The sequence below is a fragment of the Paramormyrops kingsleyae genome, chromosome 16 (assembly GCF_048594095.1).
Source record: "Paramormyrops kingsleyae isolate MSU_618 chromosome 16, PKINGS_0.4, whole genome shotgun sequence".
NCBI classification, from domain to species: Eukaryota; Metazoa; Chordata; class Actinopteri; order Osteoglossiformes; family Mormyridae; genus Paramormyrops; species Paramormyrops kingsleyae.
The window spans coordinates 8,879,077-8,892,814 of NC_132812.1; the positions used below are offsets into that span (position 1 = coordinate 8,879,077).

A 13,738-nucleotide genomic window follows, 5' to 3' on the forward strand; every position below is an offset into this window, starting at 1 on the left:
TGGAAACAGCTGGAATTCCCATCTGTCATCCCGCAGATGGGAACTCCTCTGAGGAACCAGAGGACAGCTCTGACAGTCTCTCCTGGCGTGATTGCGTCGAACCCCGTGCACTCCTACTGCCAACACGCGGACGAGGTTGGGTGTCTGAGCTGCTGCACGCAGGACGCCATTCCGACTCCGCAGACCGTGCTTGCCGGTCCTGGTCTCTGCTGAGAGGTAGACCATCTGTAAGTCACACTCACTGAACACACCTCTGCAGGAATGCTCAGAATCAAAGAGAGAAACACTACCTGCACCAGCAATATAAGAGGATGACAATCTGTATTTAAAGTCGTGTCAGTCGAGAGATCCGAGCCTGCAAAAACACCATCGCTGTCCCAAACTCAAACAAAGTCACGTGGTAACAAAAATAACAAGTTTCTGGTCAGACAACTTCCACTGTTCTTTTTACAAATGCACACACTTTAACAAACTTCGTTAAATTAAATCTTTTTCTTCCTTAAAGGAAATCTCCCCCGTCTTTATAAATAAAAACAAGCAAAACATTTTCAACAGTGATACAGATCTGTATATAAAATAAATTAAAAAGCAGACCTTTAAACCCCATATGAAGAATGCACACGTCTTGTGTATTGATTCGCCTGACAAAGTGCAGTGTTTTCTTTTAAAGACTTTCCACAGAATCAGCAGGCAGAATAAAAATCCCTTTAAAACTTTAATTACCCAGCCCAAAATAAATAAATGTATCAGTAGATCAAACTGCACAGGCAGTTCCTGTTTAAGGGATTAAACCCTATGAAATATAATATCAATGACTGAGGTCTATAGCAACCACACTGTGAGCGTGATCATAACATGGCTATTGCTGTCTGGTGTGTAACAGCAAGTCATCTCTGACCGCTTTCTTGCTGCTCCCTGACCATTAACTGACCGCACCCTGACCATTAACTGACCGCCTGACCATTAACTGACCGCACCCTGACCATTAACTGACCGCTCCCTGACCAGTCTGGCCCTCTCAGCCCACACAGAGAGCCCACAGTTGGATTTGTGGTCTCAGTCAGATATGTGAAGGTGCGTCACACCTAAGAGTTAAAAAAAATACTTAAATTTAACCTTCAAGCCCCTGTCAGACAGCATACTTTCAGATAAGAAAGACAGTTACATGCTCACATTTTATCCAGAGTTCCAGTATTTTTTACTGCCTTTAGAAAGAAAATTGGGCATATGTGGTAATGCCAAAGCCTGTCAAGTCAAGTGACCAATCGCCAGATCACTTGTAATAATAGTTTGCATCCCCCATCCCCAAAAGGAGTTGGATTAGAAAAGACAACAGTTAGGCTCTATGAAAAAAGGTAACTACAACAATATTTAAAAATAAAATTAACCCCGTATCTAAAATCTGTACACTCTGTATCCGCTGTGTACAGCCGCTGGCTCCAAGCAGAATGTCTCCAGCATTACTGAAGTTGGTCCCACAAACGTGCATCAGCCTAACCTCGTGTGTCCTGGTGTTTCCTGGTGATGCTTGACATGGTAACACATTTCTGCGTGTTTATAAAGGTCTATGGACTCAACCCTCCAGCTCAAGGCCCAGAGACCAAGCCCACGTTTACTGGTGATGGCATCACTGGTTCGGTGCTGTGATGATGAGCTTAGAGGCAGAAATGGTGACATTCAGCACAGCCCCGAAACAGGGGAGGGGTGTGACTGATCACCCCCCATCTCTGTGCCGGAGAACCTCAGGCCGCCATCAGCTTCAGTCCTGCCTGCTTCACCAGCCCTGCCTGCTTCACCAGTGCCGCTTCAGGTGCCAGAAACATCCCACCAGTGGACTGTGCTCCTCTCCCTCCCCTCCTCCCCACCAGTGACTGGTGTGAAACATGGTTATTCTAGTTTGATGTGTCAAATGGTGACAACATGCTCTGGCTCTTGCACCACCGACGTGTCCGTGAGTCTTGGCCTGGTAGAGTCCTCCTGGACGGTGAAGCTGGGAGGGTGTTATAGGCAGTCATGGCACAGTGCCACCTGGCCCTTCCTATAGTCCCGGCAGGGGCAGATGCGCTTCAGTGAGGGGTGTGCCCCAGCGCAGCTGAAGAGCAGCAGGTCGGCCTGGAAGATGCAATGCTTGCGCGACTCACTGTAGGCTGGCACTAGCGTGTCGCTGGACGACTCGGCGGTCTGGCAGTCCACCCCGAACCTGCCCGGGGAGAGAGCGTCCACTGCTGGTCAGAGCTGCAATTACACCCCCCCCTCAGGAAAACTCAGAACACATTTAGATATATATGAAGGTTATATAGACTATAACATGTGGGGTTCTGCAGGTTAGGTCCAGTGTCTGTGACTGGAAGGTTGTTGGCTCAAATCCCAGGGTCAGCAGAATGATGTCACCATTTGGCCCTTGAGCAAGGCCCTAAATCCCTTACTGAATGACCCTGCTTTCTCAAATGTATGTTGCTTTAGATTAAAGCTTCTGCCAAATAAATTATAATTATATAGTACAGAACGTATGTACTACCAGTAAGTGTATTAAATGTAGATGCAGCAGTATCTAAAAAAAAGAAAGGTAAAACTTTGAGACACAAAAACTTAGTAGTAACTCAATTACTACTGAAGTACAAATCATGAACAAATATAGGGACTACTTCAATCATCATTCATTAATGATGATTGAACATGAGATCAATACTTATTCATTATAGTTGTTCCTTCAGTAGCTCCTTATAAGTTCATTAGTAATTCTTTCTGTAGGTTACAAAGGTTTACAGAATTAACAGATTAATTATTGGGATAGATGTGTTTGTAACTAATACTTAGTACATAAGTAATAGCATACTACATTATTTGTCTCCCCTCAAGTAAAGTGTTACCCAAAGAATCAGCAGCACCATGAAAGTTTTGGTATCGCATTGCCATCTACTGGCAGCAGATGCACATTGCAGCATGACTGCTGCATCTCACCTGGCCAGGGCCTGGTCCTTGTTGAGATGCTGGAAGAATGACGGCTCGCAGATCAGCTGCTCCTCCTGGCACACCTGCTTGCAGGACTTCCCCGGCCGTGCGAGCCTCACCTGCAGTGCGCTCAGGGGGGGCCACATCACCTGGCCGTGGCAGAAGTCCTGGGTGGGGAGGGGGGTCTTAACTTAACAGAGGGGATTCTCAAGGACGTGGTCATACCCTGGCTGTTACTACAGAGTTAGCAACTGAGTCCAGGAAGAGTCCTTATTTGTTGAAAGTAACACAAAATTAAATACATTACATATTTTTTAGAAATCCCTTCATGTGTAACACTAACATTTGGTTGCATCAATCACATTTTTGAGTTTTATTTGGAACATGTATCAAGCTACATTTGGTGGTTCCAAAAAAGACCCCAAGAATTTCAAAATGTGCTATGGAAAAACAAATGAAGTATGGAGGAACGGTACCTGGTTCTCGATGAAGGCGTTGACCCTTTGCAGCATCCCTTCACATGTGAATTCATATGGCAGGTAGGGTTCAATCTAAGGCAAAAAACATAGCAACCATTCAGCTGCCACTGCTGTGTGATTGGACGTTTGTGGTGTCAGTCACCGTGATGTCACTGTCAGGCCTGGATTTATTATCATTCATCCTTGTTCATCATAATTACAGTCAGCCAATCTTGTCTGTTTTTATGAAATGTGTAACTACATGTTGATGACCAAGAGGGTGAACTGGGAAATGAAATCTGTCATAATGCCAGTCTTTGCTCTTCCATTTCCTGTAGTTTGTCTGCTATTTTTATAATAATAAAAAAGTAGATATTGTCTAAATACACATTTTGGTTTTTACGTGGAATTAAATGGCTGTACAGAAACCTGCCTTTATCACATCTAATTATGAATGTTTTTAAACAGGTACCCAAAATTACACTGACAAGAAATTAGTCAGTGTGCCCGTCTGTGTTTAGAGGAAGACTTTGAACAAACATGCTCACAGTAGTCGGGCAGCCAGGAAGGCCGTTTTCTGGATAATCGCTGCGGCGTGAGCCAAAACGTTCCACATCACTTACCACGAAATGTCAAACAGTTTCATTATTAATGGTTTTCTGAGGATGACTGAAGAAAATTAATGTCTGAGTGGTTCTCTAATGACATCCTGAAGGAATAATGCTCTGTGTCATCATTATATCACATTAAAAACACACGTAACTGGCACATTAAATCTCGCCCCTAGAAGCTTCAGTCAGACTCCCAAGGCAGAAGCGTCACCCAGTGACATCATCATAAAGAGCCCTGGGAAACTGAAATCCCCCCCCGGCGCCGGAGTCTCTGGCGTCACCTCACTGAAGATAAATGGCCTGCTTCAGGACCGCAGAGATACACAGGATGTTGGACAGGGAGGGTATAATGCTCTCTGACATTTCTCACTAAAGCACCTTAAAGTCATTTTTATTCTGCTATTTATCAGAGGTCTCAAAGTACTGGCCTGGGGAGACGGCTTTATATGGCTCGTTACATGTTTTCAATTTATAATTAAATGGGGCCCGCAGGTCGGGGATTTCATTTTCATTTAAGAGCTCTGCATAGACTTGGATTTCTTATAGATCAGCGAACTATAGACGTTACATAATTTTTTTATTCTCTCTTGTTACTCCTTAGGCTCATAAAGCTCAGGTGGCCCCCTTGGGAGAAGAGCTCCTCACTAGTGGCCCCCAGGTCATTCGAGTTTATTTTTTACGGGAAAGTAACACCACCACCAACAACAACAGAAGCAAAGCCAGGCTATAAGCAGAGACCTTCTGGCTCAGGATGGACCGTATGGCCTGTTCCACCTCAACGGGGTCGTCGATGTTGACTGTCCACACATGGGGCCGACCGATGTACACTTCTGCGTAGGGGTGCTGGGAGGTGAGCTTGGGGGAGGGGGAGACAGATGTAACCATGGTAACGATGATAGCAGCAGCTGAATACTTCAAACATGGCTGCTCCATTAGTCTCTTCAGGAACTTCAGATCCACCCCCCCACCCCCAACCCCGAAGAGGCTGATGGAGCATGTGACCTGCAGTATCTTCTCTAGCACTGAGGTACTCACAAAGGGGGCAGGATACCCAGGATGCCATCAGCTTCACAGATAAAAAATACCACACTGAGCACTGGCCTGAATGAGGCTCACACTGGGAATTACCAAACATCCCATTACATCCTTCATCAGAATCATGTCCTGAACCTGACAGCTTAACACGTAGACTAACTGCTTGGTATTTGACAGTTTATCAACAATCCTACAGACAGTTGCTGTATTGTAACAGACATGTAGCACTAAAATAATCATAGTATCTTATACTGTGTGCCTATCTCAGGTACATCTCCACCAGAATGAGCCTGGAAGACCTTCGAGGTGAAGGTCCCGCCCCCCCCCACCTCTCGCAGCGTGGGCTTCCCTTTGAAGAACTCCGTGTTCTTGCTGCTCTTGGGAGGGCTGAACCTGGGGTTGAGGAAGGCGCAGCCATTGGCGATGGCCTCTAGGGGGGCGGGGCCCTCGTAGGGGAAGGAGAGGCCCACGAAGAGCTGCGGAGGAGCCACAGATCCATCAGCAGAGACTCAGCGGCGCCGGCGCGGCCAGCTTCTGGTGCATATGGCTACAGCCAGAGGCGGGTGGCAGACCCATCAAACAGAAAGGATTAAGGGCCTGATCTCAGATCTGCCAACATCAAGGTGCCCATGCAAGGCACTGATCCACAGCCACCCGGCAATCTGTGTGAAATACATGGGTCCGCCTTGGCGTTTTAATCCGCTGTTGTAATTGTTATGCTCTGACTTGCTCATTACATCAGACTCGACTATCACTTGTCCCAGGAAATGATCAGCAGGCAGGACCCTCTGAAGTCTGCGTCTCATGGCTGAAAGGCCCACACACACAGCATTTCCTTCAAACTCTCTGGAGGTCACTGCCAGCTTTCCGTCTGCTCGCTGGAGCCGTGCTCTCCTGCTCTCTGCCAGTAGGTGGCGGCAGAGGTGCACCATGTGGGCAGCCAGAGCACAGCATGTTACAGACTGTCTAACTGTCCTGGCAACAAGGTGCCCAGCCATCTGCGTGGCATGTTCCGTCACTCCTCAAACGCCTGGGGTGAGGGGCGCATTGTGACGGAGCTGGATGCTGATCTGGGTCTATGTGTAGCCCCCACAGCCATTCCCAGGTTGTAATGAGATAATCTGACTGCGCCCCCCTGCTATCGCTCACCACACTCCCCCCCCCCCCCCCCACCACTCGCATTTTCGTTTTTTCCCCCTTGCCCTATTACAGTGAGCATGCAAACCCGCCAGAGAGATTTATAGGGTGCTAAAACCCGCTGTGAGCCTTGCAGCTGACTGATTGTAAAACCGGGGCAGGGGCTGGGGGAGGGGGGGGTAGGTTTGCTGACTAGCATTAGCCAGTCCTCAGTGATGACGGTGTGGGGACGTCATGCCCGAGCGGTTCTTAGGGCTCCACCACAGGTCAAACGGGTACATTTAAGACTTGGAGACCCCATAGTACTAAGTATCGGTGATGCCCCTTCAGAGAGTCACAGTTCTGCTCTGAAGGTCTTGGGGGTTTAGCTGCTCATTCCTGTAACAGCCTCATTGCAGACTCTGGGAGACCCCCCCCCTGCCCGCCTGACCTTGGTCTGCCGGAGGAGCAGCTGCAGGTCTCGGCCACTCAGGATGCCGTGGTTCTTCACGTAGGCGGGCAGGTGCAGTGTGCTGGTACCGTGCACCGTGCCGTGCACCTCCGTGTAGCTGTGGATGATGTCCAGGTACCGCCGCTTGTCCTGCGACACACACAGAAACATGCCGTTTGGCGCGCGCCGGCTCACGGCCCCCCGGAGGCCATACGGTCCGTGCCGACCCCCGTACAGAACGTGGCGCGCTGATGGACATGATGCCGACAGTCCATTAGGAGAGGCGGAGTCTGACCTCACGGCCGGTTCTAATGGAGCTAACGGGCCGCACCCAGAACAGGAGTTGGCTATTTCGGGAGGCGAGCGTTTTCAGCATCCGTCACGCACGTCAGGGAGCCTTACTGTTCACGTCTGGGACAAGTGAGGACTAATGCAGAAATGCACGTACTGTTCAGGAACAGAGGGATCTACACTGAAATGCCATTTAAACTGTGGCTATTAATAGCAAACACACAAAACAATGATTCGCCTGCCTCCTGTGAGTCACTGGGACTGGCGATGGTGCGATTCCCCCAAACTAACAACCTGCCATTTTCAGGACTTTTTCTGATTTTGTCACCGAGACTCAGTCGCTCTTTATAATCACTCCCCCACCCCAAACCCATTGTTATTAAAGAGGATTAAAGTAAAAACCCAGAAACAAAATCAGACCTCGCGGCTTTCCAGTTAAATACAAACTGGTTTTGGGGTCGCGGTGGGCGTTCTCCCATTACACTTCTAAGTGGGGTGTTTTTATAACGTTATCTTTATTTTCCAGCATGAGGAGCAGTGTCAGACTCCCCCCCCCCCCAGACATAAACCAGACAATAAACACAAACACATAGAGACACATAGAGACATAGATACACAGACACATAGAGACACAGATACATAGAGACACAGTCACACACACACAGAGACACATAGAGACACATAGAGACATAGATACACAGACACATAGAGACACAGATACATAGAGACACAGTCACACACACACAGAGACACATAGAGACACATAGAGACATAGATACACAGACACATAGAGACACAGATACATACAGACACAGTCACACACACACACAGACACATAGAAACACAGACACCCACAGACACACAGAGACACAGAAACACACAGTGGCATTCTGTGGCCACACTTGTAAATGGCACCTTCCCGCCCGGTAGGTGGACACACAGGTGTCACCATGGAAACGCTCGCCTGGAGGTCATGCATGGCCCTGTAGTGCATGCCAAAGCATATCAGCTAACCGCTTCCGCGTTGGCGTTCAAGGACACGACGCCAGTAAAGGTCCCGCCTGCCGGACCTCCTGACAGCAGCGGTAAATGGGCCTCGTTTCTGGAAAGAGCCGTCGTGAAGGTGCTGGGTACTGGGCCATGTGTCTTTGGGGCCTTAGAAAGCTGCACTCCTGGCTGAAAGCCTGTGAGATTTTTATGCTTAATCGATTGGCCTCAATTAAAAATGCAGTAATACAATTCCATTCTCATCTACAAAATACATTCTGCTCTTTCAATGTGAAAGGACAATTTGAAGCTTTATTCAAAAAGTCATTTAAAATGAAGAATGAGAACAGTCTTCATTGTATTTCATTGTTCCGTTTCATATTAAATCAGACCTTCTCTGTGACTCCTCGCTAATCATTCCCAAATGCCTCACTGGCGGCATCACAAGTTTGCAGATGGATGGTGCTCTCTGCACAGTGTACAGCTGCCTGCATCTTTGTCACATACATGTACCAGTAGGACCCAAACGTCCCCCAGAAGTTCCCCAGAAGCTCCCCTGAATCTCGCCGGTCTCTGTCTATACTGACATCCTTTCCCTACTCTCCCTTCTTTCTGCTTCAGGATGTTTGTGGATCAGGGTGATGAAGGATCAGGGTGCCACTGGAGATTTTGGATCCCATGAAAACATATCATATGAAGCCCCCCAACCCAGACCAATCCATGTCCCAAATTGTTTAGGGCCCCGCCATGTCCTAATCGTCCTATTCCCCCCCACCCCCCCCCTTGTGGAGTACCCGGAAGGGGCGGAAGGCCCAGCACAGACCCCGGGCTCAGTCACACTGCAGCAGTGACGCTAGCTCCTTGGCTGCCATCCACGGCTCCCGTGACCCATGGCCCCGGATTCTGGAGCGAAGCCTGATCAGGTGACGGATCTGACTGTAACTCAGGGGACAGATAAAGACACAGGCCTTTTTAAAGCCTTTCCGCCAGTCCCTAACCTGATCCCAGCGGCAGCACCAGTACGGACAAAGCAGGCTCTGTGTATCTCAATATTCTGCACTCGACATAATTTGTCATTGTATGTGAATGTCGAATTTTATCCTTTCCAATAAAAAAACTCACCAACCATTTTGTCTAAACTGAATGTCACCGAGCTTTCAGTCGCTCAGACGGATATGAGGCATGTTTCACAAGAGCTCTGCAAAGAACAAAGCATCAGATATTTATCCTCTGTGACAGAACAGGCTCCCACTGCAGGTGTAAGAAGGAGGAGCCATCCTCCATTACAGAAAGGAGGTGAGAGTAGGTAGAGAGAGAGAGGGAAAGAGAGATGTGAGAGAGAGAGAGAGAGAGAGAGAAGATGGAGAGAGAGGAAAAGATGGAGAGAGATGGAGAGAAGGAAAGAGAGAGATGCTAGAGATAAAGACGGAGAGAGAGAAAGATGGAGAGAAAGGGGAAAAGACGGAGAGAGAGAGAGAGAGAGAGAGATCATCCATTAGATAAGTCATGAACCTCTGTAAACACACTCAATTTCAAAACAAGCATGTTTCTGTAAGAGCAGCACAGTAATCAGAACAGGACTCCAGCGTTACTCAGACATGTCAACATGACACGTCACTCCACGCTTAGGTCTTCTGGCCGATTTTTAATGGCTATTTTTGAGCTGTTGACAACCGTAGCCACCGTGGAAAGATGTTATTTAGTTTCCTGCGAGGCCCTTCCACAGAGTCAAGCAGAAGGATAAGTGTGAAGATCACAAAGGAGACAGACCATTTGTGCCGGAGTGAGGGGAGACGGTGAGGAGCAGCATGGGGGTGCTACTCAGGAGACAACGAGGAGCGATGCGGCCGGCTAACAGATGGCTCTCTCAGCGGCATGTGGAGTCCCATAATCAGACGTAATATCACTCATAAAGCAAACTGATCCCCTCGTGCTGACTGAGGCCTTTCCCATGAATCCTGATTGGGCAATTAGTTGGGCCATGTGACACATACTCAACAGGAAACCCTGAGCGTATGAAGGCGATGAATGCTCTGACCCCTGGCAGTCCTGCGGGGGATGAGCAGTTCCAGTCAACTGGGCCCCCGAAAAATCTATCTATCAGTGAGGAGTTTGGCCCAAATCTCCCTCGTCTTCAATAGTTCTCAGGAAAAACACGTATTCATATCGATTAGGTCAATCTGGGACCACGGTCCATGCAGGACCACCCTGGAGTGTAACACAGCAAGGCCTCATCCAAACAGCCAAACAGAGAATATGCACAGTGCCTAAGGAAAATCACGGGCAGGCTGATTACAGACTGAAGTCGACTGGTGTCAGTCTGTCCTTCAAGGAACGTGTGAAGGGGCTCCTTCGGGTTTGACGGCGTTTCATGTGGAGAATAAAAGATGGCATCTGTCAGGGAGGCTGGCAGAGAAACGCAGGACCTGGGGGTGTGATCTTTGCTGATGTGAGGTCTGTACCTGGCAGACCGCAGGCCATCAAACTAATAGGTCGTGCAACAAATCATCAAACCAGTGTTTCCCAATCTGGTCCTCAGGGACCCACAGCCGATCCACATTTTTTCTCCCTCCTAGTTCCCTGCCAGACAGTTCACATTTTTGCTCCATCTGGGAGGGAGCAAAATATGGACTGTCTGTGGGTCCCTGAGGACTGGATTTGGAAATACTGATCTAGACCGTACATATAGCACCCACACCCAAACACACAAGGGAACAGAAAAACAAGATTGTGGCTTTTCTGTTCTGCATCACTTCTGCTTTTCCACAGGAAGTGGATGCTAACGGCCTAATGCTCCGGATGGGCCAGGAACCTGGGTTCCAAAAGTAGGCCCTTTGTGCTCAGTCTGTACGGCCACTTAAGACAGCTGGGGAGTGGCTCCCACGGACCTGAGATCATTGTGTAATTTTCCTTTCAGAGGTGTTAAACTCAAAGACCTTTGCACAGCAGTTTGGAGACTGGCGCAGTGTAGATCGTTGCGGAAGAGGATGAGCTAACCTCAGCTCAGAGGAGGACAAGGGGCGCTTAGAACCGCTGTGTTCATTTAGGTTCGACCCGGATGATTCCTTATAGTGACGTATCACTGTATTCACATAAGGTAAATACGGCCAAAAGTCCCAAGTAAAGGAAACCAGCGTTTTCATCTACAGGAGAAATGTCTAAGCAAGCCTGAAGCCCCCCACCCCCCAATCCTCGTCCACACCGTGTCTGACGCCTTTGATTTCCTGCCGGAAATTACGCTGGGGGGCACTTTCAGGGCCTGTTATGCGGGGGAAATCGTTAGGTGTCATTTTCGCCAATTAATCTGGCTAACCCTCACTTAGGTTAAACAAGCAGTTCAGATTTATCTGTCCATGCTGTACTCTAAAACCGTCGGTGTGACATTTCTCTGCATCTGAGAAATAAACATGTCAGTTTTTCTTTTGATAGATGTGAGCAACGTGATAAATAAAGCAAAATAATGAGTGTCGGTGAGCACTGCTTGTCCCAGCCATTTTCTAGCCAGTCAGTCAGGATCAGGATCAGGATCAGGATCAGGAGTACGAGCTACTCCAGTCGTCAGGGGTGGAGTAAGGCATTGGCTACAGCCCAGGCTCCCCCCACGCCCTGTTCCCCTCAGCCACCTCCCCGCCCCTACCCCAGCCTACCTTCCAGAAGCTGTCCACCTTCCCGTAGACCAGGGACTGGTTCTGCCTCTTGATGTCGTCGATGTGTCGGATGTCGCTGGCGTTCAGGTGCTGCTCCACCACGAAACCCAGGAAGCTGTTATCCGGGGTGTGAGCTGGGGGGAGGGCGAGTCACAGGGGCCCTGAGACATGAGCGGGTCCAAAGAATTCGTTACGTAAAATATATCGTTAAAATATATCTGAGGCAGGAACCGAAATCAAAGTGAGTGGCAGATGGCACCAGACAGTGTGACATTAATGACACCATGTTAAGTAGGGTGACCATAAACAGGTCAGTCTGTCAGCAAGAAAGGCTGTGGCACGATGAACAAAATCACACCAGTCGTCATCAAGTCTCATCACCTTCCTGCACTCATACATTTATTTGTAGTAATAAAGTCTCTGATTGGATGGATACAGAGATGTTTATGTCTCACCGCCCCGCAAACAATGTAATGCTGTTTCACTGCCAGATTTCTAAAGGGATCTTGGGCAGGCATTTCAATGAGCAGGGTGAGTGCCCTTAACCGCTACGCCCCCTGTCCCTGGATCCGTGTTATATACACCTTCTCGAAATGTCGGCACGGGGGGTGGAGGGAATATAAGCTTCTCTCAGTGTAAAATACTGGCTCATCTTCCCAGGAGCTCAGAGCCACGGCGGCGAATTGGCTGCGATTTCCTGCGGCTCCATCTGCCCAGCGAGAGCAAAGCACACAGTCACACTGTATTTTTGCAGCTCTCTGCAAAATAAACAAGCAAACAGATTACGGAGATTTAAAAGGACAGGATAGTAAATGATAAGGAAACAGGTTTATATTCTGAACAGGGAGAGAAGAGGATAGAAAGGGGGCAGCGGTGATGTTACGGCGAGAGCGCCCCCTACAGCGCGTCTGCGTGTGTGACCTCACTGATCCGCAGAGCTACCGACACCTTCACGGGCCGACTGTTACCGTAGCTACGCCGACCGTAAATCTCAGAGTGGCATTAACAATGGGCGCATTAGCGACCAGGGTGGCCCGCAGAGGCATGGGAGGGGCCCGGGGCCTCACTTGGGGGAGGGGAGTTCACTGAGCGCTGCGGCAGCGAGAGACGGCCAGGCGAGAGCGGAGCGGCGAGGGTGATGGGATGCCAGTGTGACACTGCTGGTGACGCGTCTGTCACCACATGCAGAATGTATAGAGGATCGGCTGTCATTTTTTTTTTTTTTAAATGTGAATCTCCTGGTTAACTGTAAGAATAGCGGTCGGGGGGGTGGAGGCTTGCCATGCAGGGGGGAGCCAAGCCCCCTCGAAACATGTGGCTCCCCGGCGCTGCCCGTAATTCCACCATTTTACACCCCCTTCCCCCACTATGCTTGTGGTGCAGACTGTGAAATCCTCAAAAAAGTAAACAGGCCACAACATCACATTTCCCGCTGTGCAATGGCAGCTCCTCCTGTCTGGGGGCCTGAGACAGAAATCCTGCCCCCACCCCAGAGACACACACACACCCGCACATGTAGGGTAAACATATCCTTATGGGGACCGCTCATTCATTTCAATGGGAAAAATGCTAACGCTAACTATGACAACCTTAACCCCAACCCAGCCCTAACCATAACCATAAGTAACCTAACAAATTACAAGAGTTTTTGCATTTTTAGTTTTTTCATAGCAGTCACCAATTTTTATAAAATAGAGTTTTATAAACCAGGAAACCGGTCCCGATAAGGGAAAAAAAAACGGATATTTATCACGTTATGGGGACATTGTGTACCCATAAGGATAGGTAAACCCACTCGCTCGCACATGTAGGGTAAACATACACACACACACACACACACACACACACAGAGTCAAGCAGCAGTGACGAGATGCTGCACCAGTCGGCAGCTCTTGACAAGCTCCCTTCCACCTTCGCTGTTGCTGAAATGTACCACTGTCACCACGGGTCACTTTACGTTACTGTGACAGGAATGCAGCCATCGCCCGTGTGCCTGAGGGCACGAGGGCAGCTCCTTGAGGCCAGGGGACAGCGTGTATCGCTCTGCAAGCCGGGGACAGACAGATTCACCGGGGAGAGCCGTGCCTCCTCAGGACCAATTCCATCCTGAGCACAATCAGAAACAAACTATACAGTGTTCCCTAGGGCATGTCAACCACTCCTGTACTTTCAAAGCCCGCCAGCGGGGGC

General features: G+C 49.0%; 1 protein-coding gene across 1 annotated transcript in view; it reads right to left on the reverse strand.

The window, feature by feature from the left end:
- Positions 1–304: 304 nt before the first annotated feature.
- The window catches only part of mgat5 (alpha-1,6-mannosylglycoprotein 6-beta-N-acetylglucosaminyltransferase), a 58,070-nt gene continuing 44,636 nt past the window's right edge, over positions 305–13,738 (reverse strand). The window contains exons 11-17 of the mRNA XM_023821651.2: positions 11,549–11,682; positions 6,624–6,773; positions 5,386–5,532; positions 4,760–4,876; positions 3,429–3,503; positions 2,962–3,119; positions 305–2,200 (exon numbers count right to left, since the gene is read on the reverse strand). Coding sequence (XP_023677419.1) covers positions 2,002–2,200; positions 2,962–3,119; positions 3,429–3,503; positions 4,760–4,876; positions 5,386–5,532; positions 6,624–6,773; positions 11,549–11,682 — 980 coding nt within the window. The 3' untranslated portion in view covers positions 305–2,001. The remainder of the gene's footprint in view (positions 2,201–2,961; positions 3,120–3,428; positions 3,504–4,759; positions 4,877–5,385; positions 5,533–6,623; positions 6,774–11,548; positions 11,683–13,738) is intronic.